The sequence below is a fragment of the Schistocerca gregaria genome, chromosome 2, assembly GCF_023897955.1.
Source record: "Schistocerca gregaria isolate iqSchGreg1 chromosome 2, iqSchGreg1.2, whole genome shotgun sequence".
Taxonomy (NCBI): domain Eukaryota; kingdom Metazoa; phylum Arthropoda; class Insecta; order Orthoptera; family Acrididae; genus Schistocerca; species Schistocerca gregaria.
Window position 1 is genome coordinate 329,668,654 of NC_064921.1, and position 23,843 is coordinate 329,692,496.

At 38.3% G+C, this 23,843-nt stretch overlaps 1 protein-coding gene across 3 annotated transcripts in view; it reads right to left on the reverse strand.

The window, feature by feature from the left end:
• LOC126336982 (ATP-binding cassette sub-family A member 7-like) overlaps nucleotides 1-23,843 on the reverse strand; it is a 585,480-nt gene that overhangs the window by 372,725 nt on the left and 188,912 nt on the right. For all 3 annotated transcript variants that reach the window (XR_007565029.1, XM_050001219.1, XM_050001217.1), the window contains exons 18-19: nucleotides 7,530-7,734; nucleotides 7,300-7,422 (exon numbers count right to left, since the gene is read on the reverse strand). Coding sequence is in view for 2 of the 3 variants with exons in the window: in XM_050001219.1 (XP_049857176.1) it covers nucleotides 7,300-7,422; nucleotides 7,530-7,734 (328 nt within the window). In the remaining variant the exon portion in view is untranslated. The remainder of the gene's footprint in view (nucleotides 1-7,299; nucleotides 7,423-7,529; nucleotides 7,735-23,843) is intronic.

The window sequence follows — 23,843 nt, forward strand, 5'->3', positions numbered from 1 at the left end:
AAATCTACATTGAAATCTCCACAAACAATAATTTGCTTTCCTTTGTCTGACAGGTAGCACAACAAAGAATACAAGTTTTTCAAAAATAGTTAAAATTTCCTATACATGGGTACAATTATAAAAGTGGCTTTATTTAGTTTAAACTCACATGTACATGCTTCTATGTGTTGCTCTACGCAAATTTTTTTAGTTTCCAAATTTTTCACACTATGACTAATTTTAACATGTATGGTAACTCCTCCTCTCTCCATAGTGTCTCTACTTACAATTGCTGAAAGTTTATATCCACCTACATTTACCATTTCCATATCTGTGACTATATGATGTTCAGACAGGCATAGTACATCTATTCCACCCTTAGTTTCCAAATCTTCTATACAAACAAAGAGCTCATCTACTTTGTTTTTTAATCCCCTGATATTCTGATGCAATACATTAACATTATTTTTTACTGTGCTTTTATGTGAATCTTGTGACATGCAAACATTATTTTTCACTGTACTTTTATGGGAATCTAGTGACATTTTCACATCACTAGTACCTGCCTGTCTGAACTTTTCATTAAGCTTAATTTTAATCAATGCAGGATGATTGGATACTGATCTTAGGCTAAAAAAGTACTCCCATGAGTTTCAGTGCCCCCCCGCCCTCTTAAAGATTTTGTATCATCCCAGCCAGTTTACTCTTCCCTTTTCTATTGAGATGCAGGCCGTGACTTGTTAAGTCCCACCTACCAATACCATCAACAGGAACCAAACCTATGTTTGACAAAGCAGCTGCCCAAAGCAACTGATCTAGCTCCATATTGTCCCTCCTGACAGAGCTGTTCAATTGGGACTGGTCATACCGCATGAAAGCAGGAACCTAGCCAACATTTGTATGGTCCATTGCAGATGGTATTTTCCTATCCCTTGCACATAATCCGCAATACCATGGAAGAGACCCATGTACTTCCCCGATTCCCATGCCACTATATGCACCCCAATGTAACCATCTGTCACAACAGCTGCACAGAACCCCAGAACTGACTTTCCTGCGGTAGCTCAAACACTTCTCGCTCATGGTTGTTCACAATATATTTTACAAAATTTATCTAGGCAATAACAATAATATTGTATTAACTACAGATCACAAAATTTATGTGGAACACTAATATATGTGTATACTATTAATATAGTAACATAATGAAGTTAAACTAATGTTAAAAATCAAAACTTGTAAACCCAAAAAATAAGGCCTAAGATAGTGTATGTGTGATACGTACTTTACGCATTTTGAAAGGAAATAAAAGATAGTACTTAAAACCTTTAATTCCCTGAGTATACACGGTACTACTAAATATATGTGTAAAGAAAACAACCTAAATTTTTCACTTAATACTTAAAGAAATGTCTTAAATTTGTATTAAACCTACGTCTCACATTCTCATAGAGAAAGTATATATTACTGTCATGTTAATAGACTGAACTGTAAATGCAGTTATCATATAGACATCTGGAAACAGATGGTTTAAAGTGAAAATACGTGTTCAGTCGTCGTTTGATAATTTGGTATAAGTCATTATTCAGAAAGCTTTAGCAATATTCTGCAGCACAGGAGATGCTTCAGAGAAGTCCACATGGCAGTAGTACACAATAGCTGGTCCATAAAATTCTACACGGTGACCAGAATTGCATAGAAGCTAGAGTCATCAAAAGAAGGTAATCCTTCAACAGAACATTGTGATGTACAGTACAGGATACAAGTAAAATATTACCAAGCAACACCAAACTAAACTAAACCAACTTACACGACCAAAACTCAAATGAACGCTTTTTTTTCCATAAGGTGGCTCCAGGGGATAGAGTGAGACACTGTTTTCAGCACCTTAGGGACATTATCAGTATAGACGAATGCCATTTGGTTTAAAAAAATCATCAGCATTGGAGGTTGGCGGAGTGCTGAAAGTAGCAAAGCATCATCATTATTTGGTATATCTGGTTGACACAACCATCTTTTTGAGAAATATGCATGAAAAGAAGCAACAACAGAGAGGTATTCAAAAGGTTACAGCAGCCCTTTTAACACCAAGTACTGAGAAATGTCACTTTGCACTGGAAGAAGTGAACTACTTACGCCACATAATTAGTAAGTATGGCGGGAGGACTGATCTGAGATTGACACAGTTGGGGTACGATTATCCAGTACCAAGAACAATCTAGAGGTTACAGTCTTTTCTGGGTCTCGTAAACTACTATAGAAAATTTGTAAAGTGATCTGCGGATATGACACGGCCTCCTACATAGTTATTAAAGAAAGGTATCACATTTGCATGGTCTGGTCTGAGGAAGGTCAGAGTGTGTTTGTCAAATTAAAGTAGGTATTAAGGTCAAGTCCAGCGTTAGCATTCCCAGATTTTCAGAAGGAATTTACGTTATCATATGATGCGTCCAAGCATGCTATTGGGCGTGTTTTGAGTCAGGAGGTCACTGGAGAGGAATGCCCTATTGCTTTTATGTCAAAACAATTGAATGGAGCTGAGAGAAATTATTTTAGAAAAGAGACTGAGATGCATAGTCTCATGGACAGAGTAACATACTTCCAGTGTTAGCCTGATGGAAGCAAGTTTAAGATATTGACAGAGTGTGCTGCTTTCAAGTAGTTACTAGATTTGAAGGAACAATCCGGTGGACTGATGAGATGGGCAGTAAAACTCAGTGAATTTGTGTATGGAGAAGTAAATCACAATCCACAGAGGAAGAACAGAAATGTGGACACATTAAGCAGTAATAGCAGTGATTCAAGCACTAGGTTAAGACCTTGTTGAATGGCAAACAACACAGAGTGCCCATGGAGAGTGTAAACAATGTAGCAAGCAACAGCAGTTTGGTATGTATGATGGATTATTGTGTAGGAATACTAAATAAGACAATTGGTGGTTGTACCAGTGAAGTGCAAGCAAGTGGTGCTGGGGTAAATGCATGATTATGTTTCACCTCACCATGAGGGATGTGGGGCAATGAGTTGGAGGGTGGCACAAAAACAGTGGTGGAGAGGAAGGAAAAGTGATGCCAATCAGCATGTCAGTAATTGTTTACAGTGTGTACAATTGGCAGATTTTGAATCAGAAACAAGTACTATTGCAGAAGCTGCCAGAAGCAGCTGAACTATTTAGTTTTATTGGGGTGAATGTGTTAAGACCATTCAGCCAAACACCAGCAGAAAATTATTTTATGTCAACAGTCAAAGATCATTTTTCTTGACACATTGAGATGGTGCTCATGCAGTCACAGTTGTGCAACTGTTGGTGAATGGATGAGTGTTGAAGTCTGGGTGCCAGAGACAATAATTATGGACCAAGAAATGAACTTTATGTCAGATCCGATGAAGGAATTGTATCACTTGCTGAAAGTAAAGATGTTAAGAACTACTTCACTCCATACTCAATCAAATGGAATAACAGTGCCGTTCACTGGATGATTGGGAGGATGCTTAGTTATTACATGAACTCCCATCATATGTCTATCTTTTGTAGCCAGTGCATATAATTTAAAACTACACACTAGCACAGAGTTTTCACCATTTGTTTGGTGTATGATAAGAAGATACCATCACCACTGACTATGATTAAGCAGAAAGGAAACAGGATTGGAGAAACAGTTTGAGAATTTATGAGCATGGAAAGAGAAGTGTGGAAGGAGGTCCAGCAAGAAAACACTAAGGCATCTGAAAAGCAAGAGTAGACAGTAAACATGTGGGGATGTTACCTCGGTACAAAGTGGATCAGTGCGCTTTGTTGTCGAGTCCGTATACTCGGAAAGTGAAGATGAAAGTCACAGTACCAGGGCCCGTAACAAGTGACTGCAACCACTTCACCTGTGAATGTGAAGCTACAATTGCCTAATAAGTCACTGATTGTAGATATCAGGCATACATGACAGATCAAAGGTGTGCCAAAAGCGATTCCAGGGGGAATATTACTGGAATAAAGAAAGGAAGCAAAGACGAAGAAGTGGAAGAATAAGCAGCAGGGAAAGGAGGTTCATGTACCTCATGTACTACAGACATTAAAGCTGAGGAATTAGTCATTGTTGCCATGTGGCAAGGGAAGGGAAGGGAAGGGAAGAAGAACCCTAATTTTGTACTGATGTACTTCTTCACCTCGAGAGAAGTAGGGGCACTGTGAGATCATTGCCTGGACAGGTCTGTATGCACTATAACTGTCTGTCTGCACATTTTTGACATGGCTCTTGCATCTTCGGAAATATCATTTTGATATCTGTTACGATGATTTGAAAATGTGTCCCAGACCAAAAGCAGTCATCATGTAAATAAAAAAATTTGCTTTTGTTGTACTGATTAACAGAAGTTGCTAATCTACAATTATTCCAGCTTGCTAGATGTTCTCAGAGGAGTTTTGTTTTCCAGGCAGCAGTGTATGGTATCTAGCCATCAATGGTCTTTAAGTTTGGTATTCCATGTACGGGAGCTGCAGAAAGAGATAAGGCGATTGGAGGAAGTGTTTTCAGGTTTGCAGCAATTAGCAAGAAGTAATATAGTGCTTAGGGAGGACCAAAAGAACTAAGGAAGTTGCTCCTGGTATACGCATGCTTGAAGGAGTAGATCCAGGAAGTGGTCAGAGTAGTGTTGCATGACTCACAGAGGGTAAATAAAAATGGGATGGACAGATGCTGGAGGCAAGTTCCTGAGGACCATATTTGAGATAGTGAGCACAAGTGACATAAGTGAGCTGAAAATGATGATGGAAGCCACATGAAAATTAGCAAAAGAGAATAGGGTGACTATGGAGGGACATTCCACACAAATTGTGAGTTTGGAGAGTGGCACATTGAACAACACATGCATGCTACAACAGCCTACTAGGGAAGTAATGGATTATGCCTGGGTATCAGTCAGAAATCTAAACTGGGACTTAGAAACAGTTCAAGCACGGACACAAATATTAGGTACAAGAATAACCCTGGCAAGACAACTGCAGTCAGTAAGGGATAGTATCTGGAATGCAAAAGTTGAGTTGATAAGGTTGCAGGACACCATTTATCAGGCACTACACGGGCAGTTACATTTGGGCTTGTCACTCGAGCAATATGTGAAGGAGTTGAGAAAAGTGTGGGGAGCCGCCAGAACTACAATTCCACTGTCACCAGAGCCTATTAGACAGAACTTTTTTTCAACTACCATGGAGCGACTGTGGATGTAACAACAGATCACTGTACATGTCAGTAAAGATGCAGGTAGCAGACAAGCACACATTGCTTAAGTGTTACACAGTGCACAGTTTTCCAATATGGTTAGAGATAATTGGCAAGTGAAAGAGGATGGGATGTCACCAGTGATGGAAGATGGGGATTGGCATGTGGTGTGACTCTGGGTGAGCTACAGCAATGCCAAAGTTGTGGTCACCATGTGCCCTACACACGAGGTCCAGATCCGTGGCAGCTCATGCATCTCACAATTGTTCAGGGGCAAGGCAGAGGGTTGTCCATGCCATAAAAAGGCCTTGAAACCAAAGCAATACTTTCAGAAAGCTGGTTTACATACTCAGTGTATAACAACATTCTAGTTGTTGCTAGATGCTCAAGGGAGCAAGGTGCTTGGAGTTAAGACACCATGGTTTGTTTAATCAACAGAAATATGTGTGATATTATGGGACCAATATTTCATTTACCAGCTACAATGATGGGAATTACTCTGTTAAAGGTAATGTTAATGCAGCTAGACAAACCTCTGGGATGTTGTCTAAATGAAACCTAACCTTAAATGACACCTGGAAGCCAAGCCTTATCCATTCACTAAGTCAGATGATAGCAGCGCAGGAAGGGTGAATCACTGTAGAGAAATTAATGCAGTGTGTGCAACAGTATCGGGAAGGTAGACATTGGGTACACTATGATCTTGAGTGTTGCAGTTCCTAGTGTCATAATGGCTCTGATTTTGCTGTGTATAAATTTTGTTTATCTGAGATAATTAGCCATTCAGAACCCAGTCAGTGGGTAGTTCCAGTTCCCAAAGACTGGATTTTCTGAGCAAGAGACGAAAAGTACATATACAGAGTGTGGAGAAGGTGGAGATCAGTCATAAGTAATAGTGTAGTAAAAATGTAGAGGGTTTAAGAATAGTCAGTCAAGTAGTGTCTACGATGGGAAACTGGGTCTTTCCTCTGGAGGGAGAGGGGAAGGGGTTATACAGTGTTCCCACACAGTTTTAGTGAAATTAGTAAGAAGTGGTAAGAAAGCCTTACAATGTATTGCAGTAGCAAGCACAGGTGGGTAGCCCGGTATGGCGACATGTGGGCCACAATAACATGTACACAAAAGGACTGCATGTAGGGCTAATTGCATTCAAAGGAAAACTGCACTGCACAGTGGTAAGAGACAGAGAAGGAGCAACAATGTCACCACACCATCACAAGACTCTAGTTGGCGCTACATGACTGGGAGCTAGGTTACAGGATAACAAAAGTGCCCCAGATCTGTTTAAATAGGTCTGGATTTTGAGGCAGTTTATTTTGGAGTTTAGCAGTACTACCATAACACCATGGATATGCCAGAGAATGTGATGACTGGGTGTCACCAGCTGCAGCCACGGGTTTGTGAAAGGATAGGGCCAGCTGCTGCCAGCACTGAGCTCCTTGTGGGACATGGCGCTACAGTGCTGCTGGCATGCTGTTCACTACTTCCAATGTCTGACACCTGCTGGATGGCAGCAGGTCATGTCCCACGCATATCAATCTCCATACACTTGGGGCTGAGTTGCCAGGAGGGGTCACAACAGAAGGAGTGCACTGGGGAAGCTTGGGGCTGTGACCTAGTGACAGGCCATTGGTCAGCCTTTCGTAGCATCGCAGGGCACTTACACATGCAACTCATATCCCAGAAGGAAACAGCAGTCCACAAGCCACTGACAGCCAGGCTCGTAGGAGAGAGGCATGTTTGCATCACCCAGTTAATGATGCAATGTGTATTTAAAGTTGAATAAAGCATTTCTTTCAGTCAGTCTACTGGGCCCTCTGGCCTGTTACCATCACCACTCAACCTGCTGGGTGCTGCTGCACTCAACCCTACACTTTTGTGCATGGTTATTGTTGCATCATTTTGACAATATGGGGACCTGTCAGAAAGTCTTCTTTCCTGATGCTTACAATTTGCAAACAAATTAAGCACACATATTGTTTAAGGTTTTACACTGAATATGAACTCTACCTATAGGCTTCAGTTCAAAAAGTTCACATTTTTTAACTATTCCAAAATGATATAAGAAATCAAAAATCACTTAAAGTCTTTGTTTACATATACATACTGTTGTCACTCTTCAGTGCTGAACCATTTTCCAGGCCAATTTCCAGTACATCTACTGATGAAGTACCACACCAAAATGATCTTGAAAATGGAAAATACCATGGTTTTGGTACACCATACATGCCTGTGATCAATAAAACATAATATATTTTCATTTCAGAAACAAAAAGGCTTGTACATTAGTCACAAGCTTTCTTATATCATAGAAAAATTTCATAATGAATGGCTTGCCTGGATGAATTGCTTCTATGTAGGTAGCAAGAAGAAAGTATACAATGGAGTCAAATACCAACATAACCATCACATAACGTAAGTTATAGGAATCCTGTAGAAGTGGACTTCTATTATAATTATGCCACTGTATTCCTATTCCTGATTCCTCATACTGAGCAAAGTAGGAGCAGCCAAATCCAAAGGCTACATTAGATATCAGGCTCTGAAACAAGAACAAAGTTGACTTGTTACATGAGCTCAAACTAAGGTAATTGCACTAGTACTGTAGTAAACATAAAGACGTCTACAAATCCACTTGGAGTCCCACAGATTTAAGACAACATACAAATTATATCATAGTTAAGGACGCGATACCCATGTTTACAAGGGCGGACATATATCCTCAAACCGCTACCTAGCTGGGTCAACTATGCTCCAGTAATAGAAACAATACAAAAGACTGATACAGAGTATGCTTTTTAGAAGAAGAAAGCACAGAGAAAGACTTAATGGTTATGTATCAAACATGCCAGCAGGTAATAGTGCCAAGGATTAATAGAATAGATTTATTCTGTCAGCAAAAAAGCAGTCTTTATAACCAAGGGAAACAAGAAAAAAAATCAGAAAAAGGAATGGAGATAGCTAATGGAATGAATAATGTCAACAAGTAACATGGGAGAAACTAACAGTGTGCTGTACATGTACCCAAAGTCAAACTGACAAGGACAAAGAGAGTGTAATCATAAAAATAATGGAACCAAAAGCCTATTTGTAAAATAAACCGACATTAACAAGGAAATTTCATCAACAAAACTGATAATTATGCACGATATTTTATAACCAATTACAAGGTAATGGCACATGTTAATCAAATAAGTGGATAGAACACTATACAAATTTATAGGAAATTCTACATAAGGAAAAAGAACAACACCGAAATAATTATGTGGAACCACTTAACTAAGAAAGATGTCAACAGTGCCAATATGAAACTTCTAAAATACAGATATACTACCTCAGTTGAGGTTCCAACATCAGCACAACACACGCTATTAAAAGTGTTTAATCCCTAAAGAATGCCAAAGAGCTTAAGTAATGCCTCTGTTTGAAAAAAAGACATTAAAATAATTGCAAAAACTGCAGTCAGGTTGCTTTTACACTAGATAATATAAAGATTTTGAATGCTTATTGATATGAGTTGAAACTAATTGCTGCCATCATTTAAACAGATGAACAGAATGGTTACAGAACAGGACATTTTATTAAAAAGAATATTTTTATACTGAATTAAAGTGTAAATATGAGGATACAGTTTAATGAGACTTGCATTGTCTTTATCAATTTTTAAAAGGTCTTTGACTGGGTAGATACAAAAAAAACAAACTATGGTCAACATGAAAGTAAGAGGCTTTCCAAAGCACTTCGGGCACAGCCAGAAGTCTATGTAGAAATACTAAAAATAAAGCTCAACATACCATTTAAACCCACTAAAAACTAATCGCGGTCTGTAGTAAGGTTGTAATCTCCATCCAATATTATTTAACTTTATATTGATGATATTATCAGGTAATGGAACTATAAGGTAAGAAAGAGCATTAAAATTAAATCACCACCCTGCCATATGCTAATAACCAAATTAGTGGGTGGCAAGGACAGCAGCAACAGTAGTGGTATCTAAAAAGAAAATTAAAAAGTCATTTTCCAATTGGATTTGCTATTATTGTCACCAATTATCTACAGCGGTGAAACTCAGCACCCTTCTCACTGAGGTACTAATCAAATTCTAATTTATGAAAATTACCTTAGATATATAAATACAGCATGAAAATTTCAAAACTAAAAACAAAAGCAATGGGCTTCAAAGCACGCATACTTTCAGAACCAAAATGCATAACCTATAGCACAGGTGCTACACTACAAATACTTTGGAAGTCATGAAAGATATGGCCAACAATACAACTTTCACACGTGGCTCTCCCTTTGATCGCGTACACCTTCCAGGTTACAGGATTGGAGTAGGTGGTGGTGGGAGGGTGCATAGGACAGGTTTTACACCGGGGGCGGTTGCAAGGGTAGGAGCCAGAGGGTAGGGAAGGTGGTTTGGGGATTTCATAGGGATGAACCAAGAGGTTACGAAGGTTAGGTGGACGGCGGAAAGACACTCTTGGTGGAGTGGGGAGGATTTCATGAATATCACTTGGTATAAGTCTTGGAATCTTTGTTTTTAATATATTTTTCCCATGTGGAAGTTTCTTTCTATTTTATATATATATATGATGATGTAAATAATGTGGATGGATATGTCTGTGTGCGCGCGCGCAAGTATATACCTATCCTTTTTTCCCCCTAAGGTAAGTCTTTCTGCTCCCGGGATTGGAATGACTCCTTTTCCTCTCCCTTAAAACCCACATCCTTTCATCTTTCCTTTTCCTTCCCTCTTTTCTGACGAAGCAGCCGCCGGTTGCGAAAGCTCAAAATTCTGTGTGTGTGTTTGTGTGTTTTATTCATTGTACCTATCTACCGGCGCTTTCCCTCTTGGTAAGTCTTGGAATCTTTGTTTTTAATATATATGTCAGATTTGTGTAACTTATCACTTAATTGAAATTTAGCGGATTTCTTTTAGTACTCCCGTGAACAACTTCACACTTGCCACTTTAAGCACCAAAGAGATATCTTAACTAAATCATTTTGCAATTCATTTTGGTCATCTGATGACTTTACAAGATGGTAAATGACAGCATCATCTGCAAATAATCTAAGAGGAACACTCAGATCGTCTCCTTTGCCGTTAATGTAGATCAGGAACAATAAAGGGCCTATAACACTTCCTTGGGGAAAGCTGGATATTACTTCTGTTTTACTCGATGACTTTCTGTCTATTATTATGAACTGTGACCTTTCTGACAGGAAATCATGAATCCAGTCGCACAACTGAGGCGATATTCCATAGGCATACAGTTTGGTTAGAAGATGCTTCTGAGGAACAGTGTCGAAAGCCTTCTGAAAATATAAACATATGGAGTCAATTTGACATTCCCTGTTGATAGCACTCATTACTTTATGAGTATAAAGAGCCAGTTGTGTTCCGCAAGAACAATATTTTTCTAAGCCCGTGTTGCTATGTGCCAGTAAGTCATTTTCTTCGAGGTACTTCATAATGTTTGAATACAGATATGTCTGCTTGTGTCTGTATATGTGCGGATGGATATGTGTGTGTGTGCGCGAGTGTATACCTGTCCTTTCCTGATGAAGCAACCTTGGGTTGTGAAGGCTTGAAATTTGTGTGTGTGGGTGTGTGTTTTTTATTGTTTTCATTGTCTCTATCAACATACCAACACTTTCATTTGGTAAGTTACAGCTTGTGGGAAAATATATCTAAAAACAAGGATCATGTAACTTACCAAACGAAAGCGTTGGTATGTTGATAGAGACACTAACAAACACAAACACAAACACAAACACAAACACACACACACACACAAAATTCAAGCTTTTGCAACCCAAGGTTGCTTTATCAGGAAAGAGGGAAGGAGAGGGAAAGACGAAAGGATGTGGGTTTTAAGGGAGAGGGTAAGGAGTCATTCCAATCCCAGGAGCGGAAAGACTTACCTTAGGGGGAAAAAGGGACAGGTATACACTCACACGCATGCACACACACACACACACACACACACACACACACACACACACACACACACACACATATCCATCCGCACATATACAGCACAAGCAGACATATCTGTATTCAAACATTATGAAGTACCTCTAAGAAAATGATTTACTGACACACAGTCAACACAGGTTTAGAAAAAATATTGTTCTTGCAGAACACAACTGGCTCTTTATACTCATGAAGTAATGAGTGCTATCGACAGGGAATGTCAGATTGACTCCATGTGTTTATATTTTCAGAAGGCTTTCGACACTGTTCCTCACAAGTATCCTCTAACCAAACTGTGTGCCTATGGAATATCGCCTCAGTTGTGCGACTGGATTCATGATTTCCTGTCAGAAAGGTATCAGTTCGTAATAATAGACAGAAAGTCATCGAGTAAAACAGAAGTAATATCCAGCTTTCCCCAAGGAAGTGTTATAGGCCCTTTATTGTTCCTGATCTACAGTAACGGCAAAGGAGACAATCTGAGTGTTCCTCTTAGATTATTTGCAGATGATGCTGTCATTTACCATCTTATAAAGTCATCAAATGACCAAAATGAATTGCAAAATGATTTAGGTAAGATATCTCTGTGGTGCAAAAAGTGGCAAGTGTGGAGTTATTCACGTGAGTACTAAAAGAAATCCGCTAAATTTCAATTAAGCGATAAGTCACACAAATCCGAAGGCTGCATCTTCAACTAAATACTTAGAGATTACAATTACTAATAACCCAAATTGGAATGATCATGTGGATAATGTTGTGGGTAGGGCAAACCAAAGACAGTGATTCATTGGCTGAACACTTAGAAGGTGGAACAGATCTACTAAAGAGACTGCTTACACTACATTGCCCTATTCTGGAGTATTGCTGTGCGGTGCGGGTATCCGTATCAGGTGGGACTGACACATGATAAAGAAAAAATTCAAAGCAGGGCAGCTAGTTTTGTATTATCGTGAAATAGGGGAGATGGTGCCACAGACATGATACGTGAATTGGAGCAGCAGTCATTAAAACAAAGGCATTTTTTGTTGCAGCAGGATCTTCTCATGAAATTTCAATCACCAGTTTTCTCCTCCGATTGCCAAAACATTTTGTTGGCACCCACCTACATAGGGAGAAATGATCATCATGAAAAATAAGAAAAATCAGGGCTTGCACAGAAAAATTTAAGTGCTCATTTTTCCCGCATGACCCGTTCAAGAGTGGAACGGTAGAGAGGCAGCTTGAAGCTGGTTCATTGACCCCTCTGCCAGGCACTTAATTGTGAATAGCATAGTAATCACATAGATGTTGATGTAGATGAAACGGTCATGACACTGGACTGGCATTCAGGACAGCTGTTAAAACCACTGTTCCATCATCCAGATTTAGGTTTTCAGTTATGTTCCTAAATTGCTTAAGGCACATGATAGCCTAATTCTTTCAAAAAGGACATGGATGATTTCCTTCATTACACATTCCCCGTCTCATCTTTTGCTCTGTCTTTTAATTAATGGCCTCTTTATTCGCAGGACACTGAACCCCAATATTTCTGCCTTTATACTACAAGGTAAACTGTCAACTGATAAACTCTTCTCCCTTGTTATGATTATGACTCCGGCTTTTGTTGATGACAAATTGGCAATAAAGAGCAAATTGAAAAGGGCTCAATGACCTCAATCCACATGATTCCCAAAAAAGACCATTTTAAGTCTATGTGAACTAGTTTCCATGGGTGCTCTGGTTTTACTGCAGTGTCACTTAATTGTAGGCACTTTATGATCATGTACAGATTACTCACCCAGTCTCTGTATTAATGTCTGGCCAGTAAACAGGTGCTAAGAAACGTTTTCCAGCCTTGACAGCATTACATGCACTTGGCACACCAACTGAATGATTTTTAGACAGAGGACCCTGGTGTTGACGACATTATATATTGATGACTTTTTTGAGTTACAAGACACAGAAAGGACAAAAGGTTTGGGGTGCCATAGAACCACATTAAGTAATCTGTCTGGCTAATAATATTAGACAAAGATAAAGGTCCAACCGGCAGCAGGTCCTTGGTGGTAGCACAGCCTACATCCCAAAACATTACAAGAAAGTCAATCAACTTTGTGCTGCAAATCATGACCCAACTAAAATTTAGTTTTATGGGAACTGAGATGCACCTTAGGACCCATCAGCCATTAAATGTGTGTTGCACAGAGGACCAACAATGGATCACTAAAATTACAAAAACAAAGAGCCCACCACTAAAGTCATTGTGCTGTCTTCTCAGGTAAACTTGTTCATGAACCAGCTGTCTTTTCAGGTAAGTTTATTCATGGACCTTACAGTCTATAATGAGAGGAAAATATGGAATTTCCTAATGACTATTTTGTTAATAATTCAATTGTGCTTGCATCAGTGTTTTAAAAGTGTATTTCAATCACTATTCTGATTCCTAATTGACTTTTCCTATGAATGATTGGAGTTCCTCAATATTCACTGACAACGGTAATGGCTGATTCTTCCACATTCTGTGGTGTTGATTTTATCCTAATTTACTGAAAATGTGACCTAATTATTCCCCACCAGGTTGTAAAAATTTATGCTTTTCTGAATTACAATTAATGTCACTTTGTTGGAGAGTTTAAAGTAGTTCCCCAATATTCTATACACATTATTCTATCGTTGATCCAATGACAAGTATATAGGTGTGGTACAAAAATCATAGAGGGCACTACCCTCTCCAAATTGAAGACAGTTGAGTCGAAATAAGCTAAGAAGTGTACTTATGACCATCATGCTCTTGGAGTCACTGTCAAAGATGAATGTAGCCAAGTACCAGTGGAGATGATATTTGCAAAGAAATGGCATCCCTCGTTCAGGGAAACTGATAAGCATCAAAATCTGTTTTTTCAGTAGTAGACATTACTTTGCATTCCTTAAAATGCACAAATCTCCATACAGTTTTTGCTGACAGACCAAAGGTGACCAGCATCATAACTTATTGGTTCTTCCCAATGACAAAAACAATGTGATATCAAAAACTTCATGTTACTGGGAAGCCTCGTAAAAAAATTGGTTAAAATGTTTGACACTGTGTCTTCAGATTTCTGAGAGGTATGCAGTATGGTACATTATTAAGTTTCTACTTTGAGGTCTAAAAGTAGCAAAATTTCGATAACCAAAAATATAAGCAACTACATGGAGAATTCAACTGTGGATAAAATTATTGTATTAGTTGATACTGTGAATTGACATTTCAGTGGAATAGGTAGATTAGTTTAACTTAACAATCATCTCTAAGTTCACAGGAAAACGAACAAACCAATTTGCACAAAAGATTCTTCACTGATAAGTGACACTGGTGCATTATAATTAAACTGAAATGCTACACTTCTTGTGGACTGTAAGTGTGAGCATCAGCTAACTAGATGCAGTGACTTTCTATCGGTAAGTACAGCAATGTTGGTATTTGGCACTCAGCTCATAATATCTAGTCTCAGTATTTACAACTGATGTTGATGCTACAACACAATTATTTGGTGATGTCGGTTCTCACACAGTTCAAGTAATGCTTGATCCATGTTTCTAATAGAACTTACTCAGAACAGTCACAGTTGTTATGGAAACAACTGATGCTCACATAAAGAAAACCTTGCAACCATTTTTATCTTCGCTTTTTGTCACTAAACTTCGAGAAAACACACAACAAGTAGTTCAGAACTCGTACATGCTTAAAATACGATGACAAACAGATAGATGTTGACAGTGTCAAATATTGGGATTGCAGTTTGACAATAAATTCTGATGGGACAAGCACAAAACAGAACTGTTCAAGTGCCTAAACAAATCTCTATTTGCAGTGTGAATGTTGTCAGGCTTAGGTAGTATAAAAATAAAAAACCTAGTTTACTATGCTTACTTCACTCCATAATGAAATGTGGGATTATTTTTTGGGGTAACTCACCAAGCCAATCTTAAGTATTCTGGGACCAAATACACGTAATAAGAATCATTTGTGGTGTGAACTCAAGAACATCCTTAGCATCTGTTAAGGGAACTAGGGACACTACCTACTGCTTCCCAATATATTTATTCCTTAATAAAATTTATCATTAAAAACATATCTCTTTTTCAAACCAACATTTCAGGTCAGGAATCAATACTAGAATTAAGAATATTCTTCACAATTATTTGAAGTCACTTACTTTGGTCCAGAAAAGTTTTCATTACTCAGGAACAGACATTTTAATAACTTGCCAACAGCCATAAAAAGTTTTATACTAATAAATATCATTTTAAGAGGAGCCTGAAGGATTCATTCATGGCCATTTCCTACTCCATTACCATACAAGGGTTGGAACTAGTCACCAGCAATGTGTAGAACCAGTTGCCAGTGATGTGGGTGGCTTAGTATACCGTTAGCAAAGCCTGTTCTGTTGATGGTGTGAATGGAGCGGTCTACTGCCTGTCGAATCTCTGGAACAGTTCTGAAGTGAATGCCACGAACTGGTTCCTTCATCTTCAGAATCAAAACAAGGTCACAAGGACTTAAGGCGTATTACTGTTCATTTTTGGAGCGTCATCTGCGACCAGCTTTGCAAAAGAAGGGACGACACTTTCTACGCAACCCACCCATCATTTTGCATGACAATGCGTGGGCGCATACTGCGCAAGCTGTGGCTGCTCTGTTTGGTCAATGGGACTGGAAAGTACTGTACCATCCACCATACTCCCCGGACTTAAGTCCTTGTATCTTTGATTTGATTCCAAAGATGAAGGAACCACTTCATAACATTTGCTTCAGAACTGTTCCCGAGATTCGACAGGCAGTAGACCACTCCATTAGCACCATCAACAGAGCAAGCTCTGCTAAAGGTATACTATGCGTTCCACATCGCTGAAAATGAGTTCTACACAATGCTGGTGACTTCTCTGAAGGACAATAACAGGGGAAAACATGTAACTCTTTTATATCAGTTGTGAATAAATAGTTGCCACATTTCAGTTCCAACCCTCATATTTCTTAGAAGAACTAACTGATGTATACAAGTTACTAATAATATAAAATAATGCAAGCATTAGTACAATCTGACTTCTGTACAAATGCTGTGCAGTAATGTGATTATGGTAAATAAGTGCTGTAAAATGATTTTTCTATCTGATGATGTGTGTCTACAATAGCCTAAGAATTGTCATATGCACCTCAATGTACATGAACATTTACATGTTTTGAAATGAGTTATTTATTACCTTTTCAATAAAAATAATGTGATTGGAGAGAGAGAAAAATCTACTCACCACATCAAGCAGCAGCTAATTTAAATATCTTTATATCTGTGTTATCCTGCCGCTGCTTGGTGACTAGATTTTTTATCTATGCAATTACACTATATTTTCAAAAATTAGATTCTTTCCAAAAACTATATGTTTAATTTTTTTTACTTATTTCAAATGTATGAGGATCATTTCTTGTTTCCTGACATGTTCTACATTCAGGAGACTCTTCTCTCTAAGGATCCATTGGCACAAAAAGTACATATAATCTCCAATCTGAAAATGTTACTTCACAATCATATACATACAAGTTTTAAGAGTAAATCATAATACTGAGTGCAAGCACCAAATGCCAGCAGGTAGCATAGTGATGTACTGTGCCATAATGTCCTAAGAAGATTAAAGCAAGTCCATAGTCTTATAGTGGAGCAAACAGGTAAGCCTATCTTTGTACAGGTTACATGGGGCTAATCACATCTCCTTCTAGTTTCATGTTTGATTCTTTAACTGCAAGCACAGCCCTGGAATGTTACAGCCAAGCACCTGTGCTTCAAGGTTTATGAATAAAATGTAACTGTTTATCAGCCTTTACCATGCACCTGTAGGAAGCCACAATAAGTGCAGCCAATCAAACCATTTCTCTGCTGGTCATATGATGGCACTTGGACACTGCCAGGAACAGCAGCTTAAGACTGTAAGTACTCTCTTCTTCAGGGGCTTTGGAAGAATAAATGCTGCTCTGGCAACAGTCCCTCTGTGGGCCACAGCTTTTAGTTTCTCTTCATTGTAATGCATCTTTTTATGAATTCCACTGTTTCAAAAAATTCCCTATGGGGTATTCACTAAGAAACCTAAGGTGGTCCAGGCAAGTGGGCTAATAAATCTGTTAGACAAGCCCTTCTGTATACTATCTCATAATAAACAATTGGAGCCAAGTTAGGCTACCTGCCATAGGGAATGTCTTTAGCCATCAAATTTAATCCACCCTAGTTATATAAACCATTCTGCTATACTCTACACAGCTTACCACTTCTGAGCCTGTAAACATACAGAGTGCATTCAAACCATAGCACTGGTAGTACCTGATGTGTGGGGTCTTTTAACATCACCTGCTAACCTAATGCTGACGTCTTCAGTGGTACAGTGTCATATTATGCATTGATTATACCCTCCGAATTGTATCAATTTCTGCAACCATTTAATTTCTGATGGGAATATTCAAGCTTGTACAGTTTTCTCTCTGTTGTTAGTTACTGTTCAAGATACCATCTTAACTGATGGAGCATAATGTCTGTCTAACATAAATTTCTGTTTTGTTTGCTTGAATTCTTATTCTTTTCAACTGTCTATCTAAGCAAATTTTCATTGTGCCTTCTCATGGCCTCTCAAATACACATCCAAATAATTCTGTTTAGTTCAGCATATTTTACCATATTAACATTATCATCAACATTATCTTGAATATTACTTGGTTCAATACATTTATTTATTTATTTATTTATTGCTTATTTAATCTGACCAGATTAGAGTCTTAAGACATTCTCTTACATCCGACTGGGAACAACACATATAGAAAAATACTACATATCAATCATAATAACAATAATTTACATTATTCAAAAAAGTAATAATTTCAGTATTAATAATAATAATAACAGAGGTTGAAAATATCGCTTCAGTTGTAAATTTCTTTTATTACCACATGACCAGTTTTGGGCTCTCATAAGCCCATCCTCAGGTGTCGCACTGGAAATACCAAGAGACGGGAGGTAATTTTCACACACCACAACACACATTAAAAACAAAACAAAAAAATCATAAAAAAGTTTTAAAAACCTTCTAAAAACATTTCAAAACCACCAGTCAGGATAGGTGCTGTGAAACCTACGTCAATGCGAAAGTGACACCAGACAGTACTGCGGATGACTGCCTGGGCCCCTGAGCGCCATGGTGGACATGTACTAGACGCAATGTGCTGCCTATGGGCGCAGAACAGGGAGCAGCGGATGCGAACGAGGAAGCATCCTTCCACAGTTCTGTACCGACCTGTTCAATACACTCCTTTACTATGCATAATGCACTTTTAACTTATTTAGTGTATTTTGTATGTAATTTTTTGTTTTTCTTCATTTTAAATGTAAACCACAAATTCAAATTGTGAACGGCCAGGCTAGTGGGCCTGCGTTCTCCTCTCCGCCAATAGATGGCAGCACTTTTGCCACTTTGGTATACCTATTTGCTTCCTTGCTCACATCTGCTACTCCCTGTTCTACGCTCATAGGTAGCACACCGCACCTAGTACACGTACACCGTGGTGCTTGGGAGCCACAGCACAGTGTAAGTGTCCTGGCATTTTTGTATATTTCTCTACCCAGGCAGTCATCCGCAGTACTGTCTGGTGTCACTTTAACATTGACGTAGGTTTAACAGCACCTAGCCTGACCGGTGGTTTCAAAATGTTTTTAAACAGTCTTTTATGAATTTTTTTGTTTTTTATGTGTGTTGTGGCATGTGAAAATTATCTCCCGTCTCTTGCTATTTTCAGTGCGACACCTGAGGATGGGCTGATGAGATGCCGAAAAAATGCTCAGTTGCGGATGTTCTTTCAACAGGATTGTTTGTAATAATAATAATAATAATAATAATGATAATGATAACAATGATAACAATACTAGTAACACTAATAATGATGATAATATAATGGAGAAATGAAGAATGATACTGATTAGTTTTTATGTAAGAGTCTCAATAATAATTATTTGCATTATTAATGAAAAGTAACAATTGGTAATAATAATAATAATAATAATAATAATAATAATGGAGGCATTAAGAATGATGTTCACTAGTTTAACAGTTTTAAAGCCTTGTTTGATATTAGGGGTAGGGGAAGGGATAATGAATGAGGAGAAGACTGAAATTAAAGTGAAAATGGCTGCTAGGAAAGAAGATAGTTTCAACAGAGAACTCTGTAAACAAATGGAGGGAAGAGTGGTGGAGGAGGGAGGGTTAACAGGAGCAGGCTGCAGAAAAGATAGCTATTGTGATAGATGGTGGGTGATTTGCTTTCTTTTGAAGTTTTAAAGGATTTTAAGTTTCTCTAATATTTGAGGAAGATTGTTCCAAAGTCAGGTTCCTGATACAGAAAATGATTTAGAAAACATGTCAGTGTTGTGTGGCTGTTCAGAGAGGATTTTACTTTTCTGAGAATGAGTATTTCTCCTGTGTTGTTGAGATAATAGTGTTAGGGTTGAAGACAAATAGAGAGGAGTGCAATGATTGAGAAGGCAATACAGCAAACACGGGGTATGATAATCTCTACACTCAAGAAAGAATATTGATATTCACCATATAGCAGAGATGCTGAGTCGCAGAGATGCTCAGTTGCCTGAGACTGCAGTTGTGTGTGTGAGTTGCATTTGTGCGTGACTGTGTGTGTGTGTGTGTGTGTGTGTGTGTGTGTGTGTGTGTGTGTTCGCGTGTGAGTGGGTGGGTGGGCACGCACGCGCACAAGTGCATATGTCTGTATATTGGTATATTGTTGACGAAGGCCTTAATGGCCAAAAGCTATAATTGTGAGAGTATTTTTGTTGTACCTATCTGCGACTCAACATCTCCGCTATATGGTGAGTTGCAACTCTCTTTCTCATTGTATTGTTACATTCCATCCTGGATTTTCCATTGTTTGATTTAACCTCTACACTTACCCGCATGTAGCCACGATAACTGTTCATAGGCACGAGTGATATAGTTGAAATAACAAACATCACAAATTTATCGCACACAAGCATTCATCATCAGTTCCAGCTGATATGAGCTCTCATTTCAAAACCCTAGGAGAATGGGATCACCATACACAAGGTTGGGTGGGGTGGGGGGTGTTAGTGACTATATGAGTTTCTTTTTGAGATCAACAGCAAATATGTTTTTACATTTCTGTAGTGAATGAAGTGGTGCTGACACCTTCTTACAGATAGCAGGTACGTGTTCTGTCTAGTCTAGTGATGGTCCAGGACTATCCCCAAATTCTTTGCAGATGAAGAAAATATTATATCTGTGCTGTTCACGATTTAGGGTGGAAGAGATTCTCCAAACTGTAGGGCAATAATTCTTTTGTGAGAAATTCAGACAGCTCAGGTTTTAGATGGTTTAAGTTTCAGACCTGCATTCTGCACTCATTCTGACAAAGCAAGTAAGTCAGCATTTACATTCTGGACGGCTGTGCACAAATTTGTCATGCATGCACTTAAGTATAACTGAAAATCATCAGTATATAAATGAAATTTGCAATGGCAGATAACAGTCGACACATCATTTACAAATTAGAAAAGTAGTGTGCCCAATACTGATCCCTGTGGGTCCTCTGATACCACATTCTTCGACTGTGGCCTCTCTGTTCCAATAATTAGACCCAGTATGCAAGGAATGACTGGAACTTCTGTTCATCACATGAAGAAAATTTGATTCTTGAGTTTAACAAGAAGAACATCAAAGTCAACAATGTCGAAAGCTTTGCTGATATCCAAAAAGCAAACAACAGTTGCATCTTGTTTGTCTATAGTTTGATTCATTTCATCCATCAGTTTTATAAGAGCTGTCATTGTGCAGCAGTTTTTCTGGTAACCAGATTGGTGTTCATCCAGAAGGTTATTTGATGTTAAGTATTTGGTAAGCTGATCATGGACCATGTATTATAAAGTGTTAAATAATGTTGGTAGAATGCAAATGGGTCTGTCTTTGTCAGATTCCTTTGTCAATAGAGGTTTTACGAGTCTCCCTTTCTAGGCTATTGGGAGAATACTGGAGGTGAGAAAATGGTTAAAAATATTATGGGCAGTAATGGACTGATGAGGAAATGGATCACATTTATTGTATAGTGTCATGTACTGCAGCTGCTGAACATATCAGTCCCATTGATTTTCTGGCTGGGGTAAGGCTTACCAGCTGCAGAAAAAAATTCTTCGTTTGTACTAACCAGTGATAGTTCAAGAGACTCAATGTGTGACGAAGCAATTTGGGATCCTTTTACTTTCTCTTTTATTTTGCCGTCAGCCTCCTTAAATTCATTTTATTTTCATTTTTGCCTTATTACAATTAACATACAGGACTATAATTTGCATTTCCATAAAAGAGAAAGGTTGGCCCTCAGTCTTAAAGAATATAGCACCAGTTCTAATTTTGTGCTTAGTTTTTAAATTTATTTTGTCTATTCCTAGTTAATATCTTTTGTTATAGGGTGAAACCAGTAATTGTATTGTGACTTAGATTCTATTGTTAACTTGCAAACAAAGATAAACTCTGCAAAAATTATAAACATTTGGGACAAGAACTTCTAGGATTCTTAAAGTACTTATTTGGCTCTATTCGAAAACATGTTCGCAAAGCCAGCCTTTATTTAATTCCAAAATAATTACCATAGTTGTCAAAAGCAATGTTTGTATAACTCTATCTGTTAATTTCATTGTTTAAACAAATAATTTTAATTCAGCTTAACCTTTGTGATAGAAGGATCTGTTAAAAAGAAGGAATTTTTTTATGTATTCAGTTAATTGAATGCAGTATGTTTTAATTGTAATTACTGTAACTTAAATACTGAACAATGTATAGTTTCAGTGCCTATTATCGTGAGGATATATAAAGGCCCGATTTTTGGTCCCTAGTCAGCCAGTCCATAGCCAATTTTCAGAAGGAAATTATGTACTGTTTCAAGTAGCAACAATGTATCAACTTAATAGTGGAATTAATGTAACACAAATAGGTCATGGATTGGAACAATGACAATGTCTGTTCAATTTATTTGAGAAATACTGTCAAGTGTACCTTATTATCCTCAAGAACTGTGAATTGTATGATTAGGTATTTACTTCTCCTAGATGTTCAACAGCAAACTATTGTAGCAGTATGCTGATGTTTGCCTGCAACCTGTTAATGAGGCTTAACATTTACCAATAGTGAACTGGCTGTATAGCTATGTAATGGGGGTTGTGAACAGTGAAGGTAAAGAACAGTGAAACGCAACTGTGCAACTGTCGGCTACATCATTTACAGTAGTCAGTGTTGAACTCCTCCCCCCCCCCCCATTTCTCAGCCAGTATAACAATGCAGTACATCGACACGAAGGACAATGAACCAAGAAATAAAGTGGGAGAATGTCACAAATGGTTTGCATTCTTGTGTGTTGATCATGTAGAGAGGTATCAGTGGCAAAATACTCATTTAGAACTCCAATGGGAATTAGAGGTTCAGCTGCAGATTCTTGATGTTGTAGACTTTTCCAAAAGATAGAGAGCCTTTGAAAGTCCTCAGTTCATGAGTGGACGTGAATTGCATTTCTCACAGACTGACTAACTCGGTTGCATAGTTCCTTGCAGGAGAAATGATTCTCAGAGATAAAGTGGGGCTTGTATTTCCTGCGCGCTGCATCTCTGATATTCTTAAGATGTTTGAGTTGATTGATAAGCCATTATACAGGTTTTCTCCTGACACCTACAGTCTTTATCAGAGCTTGTTTACTGAATAAATCATTGGGACTCTCAGTAAAATTAGATACTTCATAATTTATGTCAAAGGTATTTCTTGTCATTCCCTGTCAAGAGATATGACAGGTGTCAGTTGTAAGCTCAGACATATTCAAGCGCTCAAAATGTCTAAAAGTGGCCAACTGCATTTTGTTTTTTGGACATTGCAAGTATGTCACAAATATTACATCATGAGCGTATAAGCCAGGTGCAGAGATCTGATAAGTGTGAATTACTCTGTTTGGAGACTTGGTTGTGAAAATATCAAAACAGGTATGAGTGGTTGCTGTATAAGTTGGCCCTAGTGGAAGCAGTGTAAGATTTGACCAGGAAAGTAGATGCTTGAATTTTAAAATTGAAGGTCTGTTGATTAGAAAATTTATGTTCACTTCTCTGAATAAAATTATGTGCTCATACAAAAATTCAAGATTAAAGAGTATGGATTCAGAGCTAGAGAACTGCCCTGCTTTGGGTGGATTGTATATTACATAGATAAGACACTTTCTTTCTGTTGAGAGTTTTAATTTGGATGAACATCTGCTTGGGCTGTTTGTCCTTATTTTTGGACATGAACACAACATTGAGGCCTAAAATATGGACATGAATCAGTCAAGTGGGCCAGTAATGACTATTTGTCTGTATGCCCCTGTTTTAGTGTACAGCCACTGTGAATCGAATCTGGTATAAAGCTGAAAGTAAGGGCAATGGTTGCCCTAGAATCTGGCACAGCCACTGCCTTGTGACAGGCGAGGGAGATGGAAAGGAGAGGGACAGACATACAGGCAGGTAAGGGACAAGAAAAATTGTGGACTTCCAAGGCCAGTAATGCTTCCATAGCACAAAACGCAGAATTCAGTGTGACTACAGAGGAATGGTGAGCAAAGAGTACTTGTTGTGAGGGAATATGAC